The sequence below is a fragment of the Heloderma suspectum genome, chromosome 2, assembly GCF_057233095.1.
Source record: "Heloderma suspectum isolate Gila_16-S chromosome 2, 16-S_ref, whole genome shotgun sequence".
Classification (NCBI taxonomy): domain Eukaryota; kingdom Metazoa; phylum Chordata; class Lepidosauria; order Squamata; family Helodermatidae; genus Heloderma; species Heloderma suspectum.
The window spans coordinates 345,187,242-345,205,886 of NC_139459.1; the positions used below are offsets into that span (position 1 = coordinate 345,187,242).

Below are 18,645 nucleotides of genomic sequence, written 5' to 3' on the forward strand. Positions count from 1 at the left end.
ACCATGCATCAGGATTAGTGTGCTGGTGTGAGCATGCATCAGCCTCTTCTTAGGACAAGCCTCCCTAAAATCCTTCCTTTCCTCCCCACCCTTACAAGCTCACCCCAAACCTTTCTTTTTCCTTCCCAAGTGCATTAGGGACTCTGGTTTACTTAATCCCCACCTCTCAACCTCTTCACACTCACAAGCCCATCCAAGGTCAGCCCAGACTGTTCAGGCCTGCCTGCAGCCTGGCTTTAAGCACCAAAGCGCTTGAATTCAGTCACCAAGAGAACAAAGGTAATTTCCAAAAAAAACCTTTCTCTCCACATTCCCTGAAGGTTTGTATGTTGATGCATGTTTATGCCTGTTTTGATTCATGAATGCTCCACCAAGTTAATTTCCCTGATTAATGCGCGTACACTTTACATTCTTGCTTGAGTCATCGGGTTCCTCCTGCCAGACATGCTATTGCCAAAGTCAAAAGGTCCCTTAACGAATGTGTATCTTGAGAAGGTGCGCAAGTTGGTATACAAGTCTAGAGGGTCACATTTGGTAAGAAGCGCTTTGCAGATCCCTCTGCTACTCACCCAAGGCTATCACTGCTGCCACCAGGATGGCATTGCCAATGTATCCGATCCATAGAGCGATACAGTGCCGACGAGGACACTGGGGACCATCTGTGGAAAGAGACAGCTAGTGCATGAAATTGAAGGAGGGGTATAAGAAGAGCTTTAAATCTGCCTCCCTACAAATGATTTCAGGCTGGAGGAACACTGCAGTGATGAGAAGTTCTGGGAAGTCAAGGCTTTCCCCCTATACAATGTTACCAGCCAATGCACAAAATGAAAAAGGGGACATGCTCTCAGGGGTGCCAATGGGAAACTTCTTTATTTCAACCCAATGCTTTTCAGAGACAAAAGCTCCTTTGTCAGGGGCAATCTTATTAAATGCAAATGCTGAAAACCGAGTAAGCCAACAGATGAATTACAAGTGTTCCTTGTAGTTGAGCAAAAGAAGGAACACTTCTATTTCATGCAGATGCCTTGATCGTGTATAAAGGGTAGCCACCAACTTTGTAAGCTAGCTTCGGGCTCCTTCACACAGAGCTTTTATCCTGCTACTGAGATTGCTCACTCACAGAAGTTTGTGGGTCCTTTTCATGACGTCGTCAACCTCCAGGGCACATCCAGAGGTATTTCCTGGTTATTCCATCTAAAAAAGGGTTCAGAGAAAGAGGTTTCTCTCTGGCACTCTTGAGAATACATTCTCTTTTTGCTTTTCATTCAGTTTGGGTGCCTCCCTTCTGGTTTTTGTTTACCTGCCACTGCAGACATTTACTGGCACGTGTTTCCATGTTGACCAAAATAGTCCTGAAGCCAGCATTTGCTCTTTAGTACATTGTGGGCTAGACTTGGGCAGCACAATGCTCAAATCCACCGACCTTTTCAAATCCGAATAATTATTTACTTGGCCTCATTGTCCAAGGGGTAGGCAATGCGTGTTTCCGGCAGTGTGGCAGGGACAGGCCACGCAGCCTTGCAAACCTGCCTCACTTTCATTGAATGCTTGGAGAAGTTCATGTGGCAACCCCCCTGTCAGGGTTGCCTCTGAGCATATACAGTGGCAGAGCAGTTCAGATTCTGAGGAAGGGCTGCAATACATGGGGGAGGAATTTTACCAGGCTTCAGAGGCACAGCTGGATGGAGAGGGCCCCTCTTCATACATTCCTGTGATAGATAGCAAACAGGAGAAGGCAGGGGAAGGACAACCTGAACTCTTAGACACCTGGTGCAGACACAGAGATAAGAGGGAGATGACAGGGGCAGAGCTTAGGCGGTCTGCCTGACTGGCTCGGCGTCAACAGCTGCATCTAGAGGTGTCATGGGAGAGAGGGAGATCTTCCCCTCCCACCCCTTAAGTTAGGATAGTTTGCTCCCTTTTCCCAAACGGTGGCCAACTTTCGTAGCTTCTCTTTGATCTCCTTGAAGGCTTTGTAGTCTGTGAGGCACTAGCAATTTGCATCTGTATAACCCATTAGAGTAAGTGGATCAAAAGCTGTGGAACTGAAACCTCTTGTCTGTGTTTTGATTTGGCTTTTAGAGTTCTCAGTAGGGGCAAAGGGGATCTTGACACACACACCCCTGCCCCATTATCTTAAGTGAAGAGACCTATTGTGGTAAACACCTTGACTATAAAATGGGCAAACTTAGCATGAGTTTGCAGCAGAACAAACGATGCACGTACTTCTGCTGGGCAGCAAGGAAGAAAATAGGCCACAACGGTTAGCGAGTGTCAACAGCAACATACAAAGTAGCTTTGTGTGTACAGCCAGAAGTGGCCTCTTCTGCACAGGTGTCGTCATACTGGAAGAGGATGTGGGCAGGAGGGAGGGGAGAAGGATGCTCACAGCTTCAGCCTCAATATCCTCAATATCCAAACAACAGCCTACAACCAGCTCCTCAGAGATTAAATTCCAGGAAAAGCTTCCTCAGATCAGTGGAAGAGTGATGAATTCAAAAGTAGAATGGACTTATGGAAAGCTACAAAGAATCAACACTGGAGGGAACCAGCAGAGGAGCTGGCACCCGGTTTTGATGAAAGCTGGGAAGTTTGGGAATCATTGAATAGACTGCGTACAGGTGTAACGAGATCTAGAGACACTTTGAATAAATGGGGTTATCCGGTGATCTCTGCCCTATGCAGCTGCGGAGACTTGCAGACAACAACACATATGTATACTTGTCCTTTGTGCCCTGATCAATGTACACGTGAGGACCTTATGACAGCGCAACGGAACGCAATGAATGTTGCTAGTTTGGGGGCAAGAATGGCCTAATTTCTATATATTTTAACTTCTACATTTTATATTTTAAATGTTATGTGTTATAGTATGTTTTTTAATTGTGAAGCTTCTGACACGAATAAATAAAATAACAGCTTCAGCTGGTGCATGGCCAGAACCCCGTGGGCAAGGTCCAATGGAGCGACATGCAGGCGTGGCAGGAACGTGGCGTTCTGTGCAAGAAGTAGAAAACAAGGCTCTGGCTGCATGCATGGCTCAGCTTCGTATGCCCAGATCACTTCTTTGGACCTCAAGTCTGCGCTGTGATAATCAAGGGAAAGTGCAACTGGATGATTCGCAAGACATAACTTGCTATGGTGCTTAGTGACCACACGGCAGGGCAGAAAGAAAACTTAATTTATCACTCAAACAAAACTCGATGGGCGACATAAAATTAAACTTGCTTATATGTTCCTTTTCTTTCCCCAAGTAAAATGTTGGGGATTCCTGGGTGATTTTAGTCTGAAGTTGAGAGACCGGGATGCTTCCAAATGAAGCACTAACAACCAGAAGGCATCATGCAGCTATTCCATCTTTTCTTCCTTAACAGATTTTCCATGGCAAGAGAAAAGAGGACAGAAATGGTGAGAAAACATGGGAGGGCTATGAGTGGAAGTCCACGATGTCTGGATCCCCTGTAACACTCACTGAATGAAGCCAGGCAATGGTTCAACTGCGTGTCTGGAAGCCCCTGAATGTATGGAGCTAACTGGCAGCACCTGTTGCTGAGAGCCAATATGAAGCTGTTTTGTTCACCTGATATTTTCATGACATGCGTTCAATCAGATTGCATCATCATAACAAAAAAACATAATGATACAACATCAACTACTTAGTACATCAACCTGTAAGCAAGGCATACTTTTACATCACCAACAACATGTTGACATCCCTGTGTTTGACATTTTCCAAAACACAGTTAAATAAATGCCTCACTCAGTTTGGGCATCATTTGTCACCTTTTCCATTACAGCCAATTCCCAAATTGGAAAGACCCCATTTATTTATTTTTATTCATTCATTCAATTTATGAGTCGCCTTATAGCCGACTCTCTCACGGTGACGAACACCACATGGCTGTTAAGCCTGTTTTGGCATCATGGATTTTTCCACATTCAAGCAATACATATTATTGATGTTACTGATGAATGCAGAATAAAGTCTCAATCCTGCCTTGGAATGTTTGCTTGAATATTACCCAGTAATAGCACTTCTGTTGCATCAGGTAAGACATAATCCATCATGATATACGTAACCTATTATCTCTTTACAATACATCTTAATCTGGGGAGTTCCTCACCACATGTAAATATAAGTTTATTATTATTATAAGTAAATATAAGGTTTATTATTAAACATATATTTATATACCACTGATCATATGGACTATATCCTTTCCATATTATAAGTAAATATAAGGTTTATTATTATTATTAAACATATATTTATATACCACTGATCATATGGACTATATCCTTTCCATCATGCTCCTTATTTTAATCCCCAAGATGTATTAAGAATACATCTTAATCTGGGGAGTTCCTTACCACATGTAAATATAAGTGGTTTATTATTATTGTTGTTGTTATTATTAAACATAGATTTATATACCACTGACCAAATGGACCATATCCTTTACATCATGCTCCTTACTTTAATCCCCAAGCAGTAAGGCACCATCCAGAAATGACCCCAAACTGTGCTTCTTTCAATGTAGTATTCAAAAAGAAGGATCATCCATCATTCAGTAGAGTCTGCTAAAAGTACTACACAATCAGTGGAGATCTGAAGCAACAGAAACCTTTATATCAGCATCTCAACTGAATTTTGAAACAAAATTAAACAAAACTCTAAAGTAGTACCTTGTCTGACAGTTGGTGACACAGAATCCCTCCTAAACCGAAGGTTCAGAGCAGTATAGCCGTCTTCATCCTCCCTTGTGGCCTCTTGACAAGAAAAGGGTGGAAAGAAGCAGCTTACAGATGCAGACAGTCCAAGAGGCAGCATCAGGATCTAGAGCTGTGCTGGTGGCCTGAGTTGATGTTCACACAATTTTTTTCTTCTTATATTTCTTATCTTTTCCTCCCTGTCACTGCCAATGAACATCTCTTTTGGAATTAAAGGCTATTACAGTATTTTAGGGCCAAACTACATAGGACACAAAAGATCTGTGAGCCATATTTCCTCCTTAAAAAAAGAAAAAGAAAAAGTCCAAACAGGTGGGGAGGTGGTGCGGTTGGGCAGAATAGGGTCAGTGGGGGAAGCAGTGTTGGGGGAAGAGAATTCTCATGATATGTTTCTAATTTAAACCCTCCGGTAATTGCTATTTGCTCCAAGGGGGAAAACATACAAGCGCCATATGGGTATTTACGCGTTTTCCACAGTGAAGCAGCCTCAGAGGCCCATTTCAACTGGGCAAAAACTGAAGTGGGGAAGAATAAGCCCCACCATCCTCCCCCACGTTGAACTAAGTTGCACCCTTCCAGGTGCTTTGATCTAAAAGAAAAGTAACTCAAGAGAGATCCATTCACAGATCTCCCAAATGTCATCGTTTGACCCGCATTTTCTAAACTAATTAGCAAATGTGGTTTAATTACCATTGTCTTTACCATATGTCCCCAGTGCGATCATTATTCCCCCCAACAGCGAACTCAGGTGAGTGAGTGCCTATCAGTTTAGGAGCAAAAAGGGGCCAGAGCAAAATAAGGTAGTGGTTTCTACATACATGGGGGACTCTCTAGGTACACAGAAATACATAAATTTGTAAATTTAAAAAAAAACTTGGTAAAACAACCACCCTGAACAGCCTGACAAGGATCCCTTTTCCAGCCTCCAGCCCTACTCCCCCTACTATATAGCTATGAAATGCTGGGGTTCCGGGCTAGCATCCCCAAAAGACAGCCCTGCAGTGCTTTTTTGTTATGTAAATAGCCACCTCAGGGTAACCTGAGCAGCCTTGGATTCATTGGGGCTGGGTGGGGAGGGGGAGGTTACTTTTTCTCTCCCTGCCATGATCCCTGTAGGCTATTGGCATTTCAAGGGAGGTTCCCATTTCAATGGCAGCTTCCCTTGAAATGCAGATAGCAGCTTTGGAGTTGTGATTTCCATCAGGACCACAGAGGGGAGCAAACGATTAAACCCCCCTCCCTGTGTGCTGTGATCCCAATAATTATCACCAGCCCCTGGTTTATTTGAGGGTTGCTAACCCCTCAAACAACCACACTGCCCAGGTTCGGATGATATGGCAAGCCATGGCGGTGAGCGTAGTTAGGAAAAACCAGCTGGCATACGACTGGCATGTGTGGCGGGGTTAACAAGCCCCTGTGGCTTGTTAACCATGCCGCGATCATGCAGACCGGGTCATTGTCATGTCTACTATTTATTTGTTTCGTTTATATCTCTTCCATCATGGAACTCAAGGTGGCTACATGTGGTTCCCAGGTGGCCTCCCCTCAAGCACTCACCCGACCCAAACCTGCTTAGCTTCAGCAAGGTGGCTGCCTCATGTGCCCTCAGTCCATGCCCTGGGGTCTGCTTTGGCCTAGCTTCAACCTATACCTTGTTTCCCAGATGGAGAGGCAGTTCCTGAGGCTTCCTTTCTAGGCTGAAGGTTCAGAGCGGTATAACCTTCTTCGTCCTCCATTGTGTTCAGTCCTCCAGCATGGTTGACAAGGAAAGGTTGCAGAGAAACAGTTCAGATTTGCAGACAGCCGGTGAGGTTGCTGTCAGGAGCCTGGATGATGGTCAAACAGCCTGAACCACTCTTCTCTTTGAGTTAACCACAGCAAAGTAGTTTATCAGAGTGTACTGAATAACGGGGACTGGCAGGGCGGGGGAAATAAGCTGGCTTTGTTTTTGTTTTTTAACTCTTGGGGGAAGTGTGATTGAAAATATATATATTTTTATAGTTTTACTGATACTTTGATCATGTACAATTTGAAATGTTGAAATCCTCACAGTCATTCAGCCTGTGATGTGGGCGTTTGCTGGAATTTGGGGGGGGGGGCGCAAAGCTGTAGTGGAGTTTGTGGTTGGAATTTGCATGCGTAACACACACCTACTACTTTATAGTAGCTAAAGTAGCACACTGTTTTAACTGTTTTATTGTTTTAGATTTTAATTCGCATTAGCTTGTTTAATGTTTAATATTTTAGCTGTTTACATTATTTATAATTTTATACTGTTTAAATTGATTTTATCTGTAAGTTGCCCTGAGATCTTAATGATATAGGACAGGACAGAAATGTTATAAATAAATAAATAAATTTACACAATAAATGCTCCTGTCTTTATATCCCCATTGTAGTGCAGGTTAAAGATTCCTGTATAAAGCCCTTTTCAATCCCTGCCATTGCCCACATTGCTAAAATGGCAGTGACTGGAAAGGTTTTTTTTAATCCTTTATTTTTAAATGTTATGTTATACTAGTAGTGTTATAGCACTATGACACTATAACGATTTAAGGCTATAATTTTTAAATGGTTTTTAAAACCTTTTCTGGTCACCACCATTTTAGCCAGATGGTTAATGGCACTAATCGGAAAAGGTTTTTAAAACATTTTTTAAAAGTTGCATTATAGTGTTATAACACTAATTTAAGTGGTGTTTCGCTGATATTTTAATATTAAAAAACAAATATAATTAGAAAAAGCATTTTAATGAGTTTATAATGAATTTGTGCCGAGCTTCAAACAGCTGCTGAGGTGAACTGGATCTTCCCCTCCCACACTGGTGTGGGATACAGATATAGAAAATATATAGATATAGAAGATATAGAAAAAGCACAATCCTCCCAACAGAATGGAAAGTCAATTGCAGCTTGCAACAGAAGAGCAACGTGTGGGCTAGGAGCCTCCTGTCTGGAAGTAGCCTGACAGGAGTGAAGCAACTCCAACCCCCAATCCATTTTGTTTTCCTTGCCCACCCTCGAGTGGTCACTGATGGGAGGCCAATAACTCCAAGCCCTATCATAGCTGAAAAGGCTTCTATATTTTCCAGGGTGGGTTGGTACCTGGATTCTGTTACAGCAAGAACAACCAAGAGTCTGGTGGCACCTTAAAGACGAACACATTTATTCTGGCATCAACTTTCATACAGCCCTCTTAGTGACCCATAACCCTAAAAGATGTTAGTTCCCTCCCTGTGTGTTGGGCCATGAGGGACTCACCTCAGGAAGCCATTGGTGGGTGGTGCGGGTGATAGGAAATGGAGGTCCGTCTATCACTCAGAGTGGTCCTATTGAGCTATAGGAAATTATTCCAATTCAAACAATGAATTATTTCAAACAATGAAATAATTTCAGTCAAATGTGATTGTAATCAACTTACCCTTTGATTACACCTCCTCATGTGTGATTCAAAATATGCAGAGGATAAGGGTCTCTGAACTATACAGAGGCCCAGGTATTTTGCACTGCTTTCTCGTGGGGTTCAGATCTGCCAGCTAACTCTGTAGGAGACAGAATCTGCACCTTTTCCGTGTGGGGATCAAAACACATCTCAGACCGCCTCGCTGTCTCCCGCTACACTAGCTCCCTGCTCCCCCCAAACTGATACCATTCACTCAGTTGTTGCTGAGAATCTAGCGCAACATGCAGCTCTCCACATGTCGATGAACTACTACTCCCATCATCCCTCACCATTGGCCAGGCTGGCTGGGTCTGATTGGAATTGGTCCAACAATATCTGAGGGCAACAAGTTCCCCAGCCCTTATCTAGATGGTATTCTTCTTTCCAAAACCACGGCATTCCTGGTTTGGGATCTGAATACATTCTTTATTTAGGGTGCAAGCCTATGCATGATTAGGCAGGAAAGAGTCCTACAACTCCCAGCATGCCCCAGCCAGCTATATATAAAAACAGAATAAAACCAATGTTTTTCTTTAAAAAAAAACCCAAGGGTAGAAGCCAGCAGCGGTGCGAAAATTTTAAAACTGAGAGACCCAGGAAAATGAAGCCCAGGAAAATGAAAAGGCCTTCACTTGGTGCCAAAAAGACTACAACACAGGTGCCAGGCGAGCCTCTCTGGGGAAGGCATTCCACCACTGGGGCACCACAATGGAAAAGGCCCGCTCCTTCGTAACCACCTGCCTCACCTCAGCAGGGGCACCCAGAGAAGGGCCTCTGACCTTAAAGACATCTCCTCCCACATCAGGCTGCCTGAATCCTCATCCTGTGGATGCTGGGGGAGGCCCTGCTATGTGTGGTTCCACCAGTGGAAGTGTGGAAGATGGGGACATGAAACAGGGTGGGTTCTCATTGGTGCCTATATTCTGGGAATTCTCTTCCCTCAAATCCCATACATGTCTACTCAAAAGTAAGATTTGGTTCACACGTAACTACAACCCGGAATATGGGTTGGTATGGGTTGTTGTTGACTCATGGGTTGTCATTATGTGCGAACCTTGCACTATAGTTTAGCTATGGGTTCTCTTCCTGGGCTATTCGTGATTAACAGCCCATTGTTAAACCATAGAATTGGATTTTTTTTTATATCCGAATTTGTGCAAATGTGCAATTTCACATGTGCAAAAATGCTCAAATTTCCCCCAAAAAACACCGTCTCACACTTTTTCCTATGGAGAAATGTACATTTTTGGCCAGGGGTGTGTGTGTGTGTGTGTGTGTGTGCGTATTTTTCTACAACAAAATAAAGGCAAAACTCAAGAAAATTAGAAAACCAGTCCACACATCCGCAGAGTCCGCCTGACAGGGGAAAAGCTGGTCCGCTGTGGAATCCATGAGTCAGATTCATGAAAATCCAAACTCATTTGATTCCATTGCAGATTTCTCTGACATCGCTAATTGGGTGGTATAGAAATGAAATGAAATAAATAAAGAGTTTTTCCACATTAGAAATGGGAGGCCTAGTCAGATACATTAATGATGTGTCTTGTGCCATCTCTCTCTCTCTCTCTCTCTCTCTCTCCTTCCCCAGTTAATTGGGGATTTCTCCAACATCCCTAGCTATCAGTACTGCTAATGATGGTCCTCACCTCTGAGGAACTGATGAAGAATTTCTCCTCCCCCTGGAGATATTTGCTGAAATGATCTTCCCAATTTTGCTGCTCACAATTAGGTTGGAGAATTTTTATAAGCCATTGGTACACAGCGCTAGACCAAATCCCCTGACAAACATGCTTTTTTCCAGTCACACTTCCCACAAGAGTCAAGCGCGCACACACCAGCATCTTGCGTCTGCCACCTTGTACTGTTGTTCATGACATCCTGATCAACCGCCAACTTCTTCATTGTGGTTGATTTGAAGAGATGCAATTTGACCATCACCCAGGCTACCGGCAAATCTTCAGCTTCTAGTGCTTCCTCCGGCTGCCTGCAAGTCTGGACTTTCTCGTCAATGGACTACAGTGGAGGACAAAGGCAGCTATGCTGCTCTGAACTTTCCATCTAGAAGGGCTGCCTTGGGAACTGCCTCTTCTCCAGCTGGTAAACACGGTAAAGTCAACATGACTTGAAATGTGTCTTTATGGTCAAACTGCATGTTTTTTTTCCATTGCAAATAGCAGCCATGTTGGCACTGGTGGGGTGAAAATTATCGGGATCACAGCAGGCAGAGAGGGACAGATTAATCCCAATGCTATTTACATAACAAAAAGTGCACATTAATTGCGTCCACACAATTAATGTCATGTCTAGTTTGGCCCGCAGATAGACAATACGGGGATTCATGGATGCACAGAAACACACAAACACATATGGATCAACACAGCTGCCTGCATATTGGATTCTCCTTGGGGGCATGGCTATGGGTCTGTCACAATGAACTCCCGCACTTCCAAATTTACCACTGCACCACTGGCGCTGTCTCTCGCACACTTGTCGTGGGACCACCATGGGCGAATGAGGCCATGTTGCTCTGAACTTCCAGCCTAGGAGGGAGACCGAGTCAGGATCTGCCTCTCCAGCTAGCAAACAAGATACCGCTTTCCCATGTTTGATCTTGTTCAGTTACAAAATTCAGTTGAGACCCAGATATAAAGCTTTCTATTGTTTCCAATCCACACGGACAGTGTAAGGGCACAATCCTAAGTAGATACGTGGCCACCTCCAACCTCGGAGGCGACCACCTATCCAAAGCAAGGCAGGAAAGGCATGGGGGGATCGTTCCCTCCGCACCTGTCCTGCCTTGCTCTTTTTTGCTAGACAGACATTAGCGGCGGGGGGGGGCAACCGGGAGAGGAAGCTGCTGTACAACACATTGGATGTGTCGTACGCACAGCTCCGCTCTCCTCGCCCTGGAACACCCCCTGCGCTGCCCCTTTTCAGTCACTCTGAACTCCTCCTGCAATGAGGTTGGTTCCCGGAAATGAGCATATCCTATGGCCCTCTAGACAGTGTCTAGCAGCCAGAGGATTGCTCTCTAAAGTTCTTTTATATCTATAGGGGAGTTTCAGCAACCCTTCAGCCACCCTATAAACAGGGAGAGCTGCGGGGTGAAGGGTAGGGATGTTGGAGAAATCCACAACAGATTCCAGTGGGATCGGATTTCTATAGATTTGACAAGCAGATTCCACAATGGACCAGCTTTTTCCAAGTTGCATGGATTCTGCAGACTTGCAGACGGGTTTTTACTTGGGGGTGGGATATTTATTTTATTTATTTATTTATTAAATTTATTAATCGCCCATCTGACTGGTCACCCAGCCACTCTGGGCGATGTACAACCCACCATAAAACAATTTAAAACAATAAAATTTTACCATAAATTTTTTTTTTTTAAATACCCTAGCCCACCCCAAATGCCTGCCTGAACAGCCATGTTTTTAATGCACGACGGAAGCTCATTAAAGAGGGGGCATGACGGAGTTCCCTAGGGAGGGAGTTCCACAGAGTGGGGGCCACCACAGAGAAGGCTGTCTCCCCCGTCCCCACCAGTCTAGCTGTCCTGGCTGATGGGACAGAGAGAAGGCCATCCGAGGCTGATCTTGTTAAGCGGCCTGTCTGGTGTTGCTGGAGGCGCTCCTTAAGATAGGCTGGGCCGGAACCATATAGGGTTTTAAAGGTCAAAACCAACACCTTGAATTTGGCCCGGAAAACAACTGGTAACCAGTGCAACTCCTTCAGCACTGGAGTGATGTGATCTCGCCGGTGGCTGCCTTTAATCAGGCGAGCCGCCGCATTCTGTACCAGCTGCAGTTTCCGAACCATCTTCAAGGGTAACCCCACGTAGAGCGCATTACAGTAGTCCAAACGAGAGGAGACCAGGGCATGTACTACCGATGGGAGCAGATGGTCGGGAAGGAAGGGGCGCAGCCGCCGTATCAGATGGAGTTGATACAGCACTGTCCGGCTCACAGCTGACACCTGAGCCTCCATGGACAGCTGGGAGTCCAAAATGACCCCCAGGCTGCGGACCTGGTCTTTCAAGGGTAGCTGTACCCCATTCAACACCAGGTCAACATCCCCCAGCCTCCTCTTGTCTCCCACCAAAAGTACCTCGGTCTTGTCAGGGTTGAGCTTCAGCTTATTCCTCCCCATCCAGCCACTCACTGTCTCCAGACATTTGGACAGGGATTCTACGGCCAACCTTGGTGAAGATTTGAATGAGAGGTAGAGCTGCGTGTCATCCGCATATTGATGACACTGCACCCCAAACCTCCTGATGATAGCCCCCAGTGGCTTCACATAGATGTTAAATAGCATCGGGGAGAGGATGGAACCCTGTGGCACCCCACAAGTAAGTGGCCACGGGTCCGAAACCTCCTCTCCCACTGCTACCCTCTGGTACCTGCCGGAGAGGAAGGACCGGAACCACCGCAATACAGTGTCTCCAATGCCCAACCCCTCCAGGCGGTCCAGGAGGGGTCAACGGTATCAAAAGCCGCTGAGAGGTCGAGGAGAACAAGGAAGGAGCATTCACCCCTATCCAGAGCCCTCCTCATATCATCCATCAAGGCGACCAAGGCCATTTCTGTCCCATGCCCAGGCCTGAAGCCCGACTGAAATGGGTCTAGATAATCAGTTTCTTCCAAGTGTGCCTTCAACTGCACCGCCACCACCCGCTCAATCACCTTGCCCAAAAATGGCAGATTTGAGACTGGGCAAAAGTTGTTCAGAACTTGATATGCACAATGTGTACTTGCACAAGTCACATTTGTGCTAATGCACATTAGCACAAGTGTATATTTCAAATGAACAAATTTCTTGTAACCCCTCCCCCCCAATTCTATCAAATGGTGGATGACAGAATGAATGACACCTGACAATCCGCAAAACGCAGACAGAACTGATTTTTTAAAATCCATACATCCCTCGTCGAGAGTGCACTTGGCAGAATGCCATGAGGTGGACCCCCGGTAGCTGCAGTTGTGGCTGCCATTTTAGTTTTCCCAAAATACAGTGCCCTAGAAGTTCCATAATTCTGTAACTTTGTTGGTTTAAAAAAAAAAAAACATGATGGGCTGCCACAAAACTATGGGTCCAAAGGGCATCCAAGAGTTCTTAAGGAATTCAAAACATAAAATTGCTGATCTTTTAAAAAAGACAAAATGGAATGACACTAAAATCACCCTCTGCACTAGAAGAGTGGAAAGCGGCCATTGTAAAACAATTATTTTTAAAGCCGGGGGAGACGGATGCAGGGAAAGATTGCCCACTTGGCATAACACATGTTTGGGGGCATGGAAAAAGACACCTTAGCAGCTAAATCCAACGGTGGGAGGGGAAGCTTTCCCCGCACAGAAGGCCCACAGGCACGTGTCTCCCTTCCATCTCAGTTTTTGCCCCTGCAGTGAGGCTAGACTGGTTGCTTTGGTAATGGCAGAAGCTCCTACAATCTTCAGATGCTAAACCAGCCTAGCCTCAGAGATCCCTACAGGATCCCCCCAGCCCAGTCTCTGAGAATGTGCTGGATGATCCCCAGCTGGCTATTCTTATCCAGCTCAGATTGTAATCCAAACAGGGGAAGAATTCACGGGCTTGTAAAGCTTGCCTTCCCTTTGAAGCAGGTTTTTCAAAGCCCCACTGAAGTTCTTTTCCGAGCCTGGCGTAAGCGAACTTCACTCACAACTCTAAAGGGAACATAACTGAAAATGTATAAACATTAGGGATGGCAGAGAATTCCGCCACGGATGTTGGTGAGGCTGAATGCCAGTGCATTCGGCTCCCCGAAATCTGTGGCAGAACAGCCTGCCACCCCCCCCACCTCCCCGTGGATCCCCCCCGGGACGAGACTTACCTGGGGCGGATGTTCCGGGCGACGGCAGCTCACTCTACTGGACCTTTCTCATAGTATTCTGGTCAAACCACAATCTAAAGCTGTAAATATCCTTCTCCCCTTTCTGTCTACACCCACATCCTTTTCCAAGAAGACCATGGTGCAGAGGAGACCATCTCTGGTGATTACTGCAGTGCTAATCTGTCCATCTCTGTTAACACTTGCTAACCATTATGGCCCGTTCCCTTTCTCACTGCCAAGCAGAAATATGTGACTCATTTGTTCTGCTATAAACTCATGCCAAGCCTGCACATTTTGTGGTCGATGTGTTTACCCCACAACTTCTTTCTGCTTCAGTTTTAGTTCTCTGTTAAGGGTCAAACCTTGTTGCTTTACTTCTTTTTGTTTTCTGAAGGGGTTAGGAAAATGTAGATTTCAATCCTTGCAAAAAACATAAAAACTATTATCATCTAAAAAATATAAATGCACACCTTCCCAGAATTCACAGATCAAATCCATTTGTTGGTTGCTTCCCTTCCCTCACTTCTGCAAAATGTTAATTTAGAGAGCAATCCTATGGTCCCTGGGCGAGTGTCCCAGGGACTATAGGATGGCTCGGAAAACCCTGAGGCAGCGCTCTGGCCTTGGAAGGGAGGAGTCAGAGATCTGACCCCAGATCCCTGCCCCTTGCAGCCAGCATGGAGAGAACCATGCCAGCTGCTTTTCCAAGCTTGGAAAAGTGACCTTGGAGAAGGAGAAAAGGGGGCATTTGGGTGTGTGATAATGGAAGGAGACAGGAAAGGCCAGGTTACGAGATATCCTGAGCCTCCTTCAGCCTCCTTCCCTCCCTCTCTGAAGCACTCTCATTAGATGGGCTAAAAGGCCTGTCTAGCAAAAACACCCAAGACCGAAGATCGCCTTCGCTAGAATTGCACCCTTAATTAATTCAACGCTTTCCCATATTTATTCAACAACCCAGCATTTTATGGTTCACCTTTATGCCACTTCTAAACTTAGAATTACTATTTTGTAATCTGCTTTTCCATTTGCAAAGCCAACTCCAGTTTTGGATCATCTGTGAAAGCACTTACTATAGTCATTGAGAGATTAAACAAGTCAGACTAAATTGCAGAACATGTAGATTTGCAAGAAAACAGTGGGCAGTACACAATGGGACCGTTCTGCCTCCGCTGGTTCTGTTGTGATTGCAGGAACAACCACTCGTGCAATGGGGCCTTTACGCTCCTAAAAATAACCTCGGAAAAGGCTGTGTTAGAAAAAGAGACTCCATAACCATTGGCGCCTCAGTCACGTAGGAGCCCGAGTGGCGGAAAAAATGTAGGCGGAGCAAAAAGGGAACCATACTGACGCGCTCATGACTAACGGCTTGGTAAGCTGATGTACTGACTGTTTATTGGCTATTGGCTTGGTAAGCTGATGTACTGACTGTTTCATTAGTTACCGGCAAGAACAATAGAAGTGATAAGGTATAAAAGGCTTTTGCACACGTGCCTCGGGGTCCAGACTGCTCTGCACCCGTTTTGCAAAACGATCAATAAAATAGTGTTGGATCCACTGCTGCCTGCCTGGCATCCTTTTCTTCTAAACCAAAAGCAAGAACTTTTTATCTAACAATTTGGTGCCGTGACTCGGATCCTGCTTCGGGGCGTGTCCCCTTCACGCTGAGCCGAGGGGCCGCAGAAGAGAAGTGGCCACAGGCGGTTGTTTTACACTTCCTTCTCCTCACATCGGCGGCGGCGGAGGCGCTTCGGGACCAACGCCAGAGGGAGAGGGAGACGTGATCACTTCTTTTTGGCACCGGCAGTGGATCAATAGGCAGCTGGACGCGGCTGCGGGCGGGACAGAGGAGGCCTTGGGGTAAGTGAAACAGCTTACTTTAGGGGATACACGCGGGACAATGGTACGTTTGTGATTGTGTGAGACGCCTACGGGCGAAGCGAGTGAGGAGCCCCGATCTGCATTTCCCTACCCCGGTGACGGGTTGGGTCAGAGAAGGGCGAAGCGCGAGAATTGTTGATTGAAATCCCCACCGTCATGGGTGGGTCCCAATCCAGGCCTACAGGAGAGTCCCATACACCCTTGGAGTGTTGTTTGCGCAACTGGTTACATTTTAAGCAAGATTATGGAACTAAAATGACGAAGGATCGACTTGTCCTTCTTTGCGCCCAGGAATGGCCGGTATTAGAACCCAAATGGCCACCCGAGGGGTCATTTGACCCAACCCTCGTATCTGCTGTGCGTATAATAGTAACACAGAAGGGAAGTTGGGATCAGTTCCCCTATATTGATTCATGGGCAACTTGCGTACCCCTCGGCGGCAGGCCCGCCCCGTGGGTAGTTAAATGTATGTCCTTGGCCCTCCCTGTGATAACTGAGGAAAAAATTGACGAGGAAGGGAACACCTAGGGTCGTGGCCACGGCACCGGAGGACCCACTGCTTCCTCCTCCCTACGGGACGGCCGTAGCCAGACAACCGCGCCCATTACATGCACCACCATCTCTTGAGGAGCCCACTCGATGGCCAAATGCCCCCGAGGAAGACACCTCTCGCGAAGTGGTGCCAGAGGGGCCCGTCCCTCTAGCTGAGTTCCAGGACACTTTGCAAGATCCCTTGAAAAGGGGTTGAAAATACTAGAGGACACATGGGGACCCTTGTCACAGGAAAGGGCCCCTGAAAAGGGCGGGGAGACAAAAGGGAGGCCTAGCGACAATTTGCAAAAAGATCCCCAGCCACCGGTGAAATTAGCCTTCCCCATCAGAGAGGTCCCCGATCCTACCGCCCAACGCCCTCAGGGGACAATGTTTGTTTACGTCCCCTTTACGGCATCTGATTTGTACAATTAGAAACAGTTCAACCCCCTTTTGATGAGGATCCTGGGCCGCTCTTATCCTTAATGGAGAATGTGAGGCTTACTCACAACCCCACCTGAAATAACACTCAAATGTTATTAAATACTTGTTTTCTCAGTCAGAAGCCTACTATTCTTGCTGGCGCACGCGCCAAGCTTAGTGTCAAGGGCTCCTTGGAGGCCTCTCTCAGTCTAATCTAGTAGCCAAGTCCAGACACAGACAAAGGGATTCTTTTCAAAGCTTTATTTTTCTTTTACAACTTAACAGCTCTACAGGTAGCAACTAGATCTGAGCAGCAGCATCCCTATGCCCTAAGTTAGAACAGTTGGTCCCCGTTTGAAGGGCAATAACTGGCAGATCCCTGAATATAAGGACTAGGGAGAATCCCTCCCCTTTTCCCTTGGATCCTCTGGGCGCAACCGTTCTTTGAGCGCGAACCATTTGGCGCTGCTCTCTGCGTCTGCGCCGCGCATCCCCCCCAGTCTGCTATCTGTGCTGAGTCACTCCCTGGACTGCTTTCTAAACTAGGAATGTGGGTGGGAGAAAGCTCTGTCAGTTGTTGGTCCTGGGAAAAAAGGAGTGTGCTCCTCTCCCGAAGGAGCGACTGCTCTTCCTCAGCATCAGAACTACTCTGGGATTCTATGGGCTCAGTGTCCACCCTGACATCTAGAAAGGAGCTCCCCCTTGTAACCGAAGATGAGATAGCAGCGGTGTTGCCTTTAAGACAGCCTGATCAGAGACTAGCCACCGCTGCACAAAGGCAGAGGCATGCCGTATTTTCGGCTCATTTTAGTAGGCATGAGACAAGCCGCACGGAGGGCCCCCAATTTGCAAAAAGTCCTGACTTTAAAACAAGACAAAAACGAGCCTCCTGCCGTGTTCCTCCGAAGGCTAAGGGAAGCCTTCGCCAAGTGTACTGATGTTGACTTGAATAACCCAAATAATTTAAGGATTCTCACGACTCAGTTCGTGGGAAATAGTTGCCAAGACATCAGAAAGAAGTTGCAGAAGGTTGAGAGAGGATTAGCGGCTGACCTAAATGTTTTACTAGAGGTAGTTCAAAAGGTTTATGAAAGACAAGAGGCAAGCAAAACTCCTCGCTGCCGTTCTCAGGCCAGAGCAAGGAGGGGTTAAGAAGGGTGGAAAGGGGAACAGAAAAGGGCCTCCCTTAGGAAAAGATCAGTGCCTTCTGTAAAAAGATTGGACACTGGAAGCGAGACTGTGAAGCCCTAAAACAGAAAGAGAAAGAAAGTAGAGGGGAAGAGCAAAGAGTATTGTATGAACAAGAGATTAGGACAGACCGGGGCCCGGCCCCCCTCTTAGCCGTCTCCGAGGCAAGAGGGGACCCCATGGTCAAAATTAAAGTTGGGGGCCGCTCCTATGATGCCCTTGTAGATACAGGGGCCGCCTTGTCCATCCTCCCCCTTAGCAGGCCACCAACGGGAAGTGGGGGATCTACCACCATAGTGGGGGTCGAGCGAAGGGCAACCTGAGTGCCCCTTTCTCATCCCTTGCTCACCAAGGTTAGGAAAACACACCCAAAACACGCGTTTGTCTGTACCCCCTCCTGTCCGGTGGCATTGTTAAGAAGGGACTTATTGACTAAGCAGCCAGCAAGCAGTAAAGGCTCCCCCTCTTTTGGATCCTCCTGATGCAAGCAGGGAGTCTATTGCAAAGGTCTCGAGCAAACTGGGCTCCGTCAGTCTGCGTGCCATCAGCCATTCCAGCTCTTCTGCAGACATTGGGGCCAACAACTTCCATGGCAACTACGCCTT

The 18,645-nt window shown here is 46.4% G+C and overlaps 1 protein-coding gene across 1 annotated transcript in view; it reads right to left on the reverse strand.

Moving 5' to 3' along the window:
- Positions 1 to 7,106, reverse strand: part of LOC146355333 (killer cell lectin-like receptor subfamily B member 1A) — a 40,700-nt gene extending 33,594 nt beyond the window's left edge. The window contains exons 1-3 of the mRNA XM_084829872.1: positions 6,383 to 7,106; positions 4,687 to 4,770; positions 570 to 659 (exon numbers count right to left, since the gene is read on the reverse strand). Coding sequence (XP_084685998.1) covers positions 570 to 659; positions 4,687 to 4,770; positions 6,383 to 6,467 — 259 coding nt within the window. The 5' untranslated portion in view covers positions 6,468 to 7,106. The remainder of the gene's footprint in view (positions 1 to 569; positions 660 to 4,686; positions 4,771 to 6,382) is intronic.
- Between the last annotated feature and the right edge of the window lie 11,539 nt (positions 7,107 to 18,645).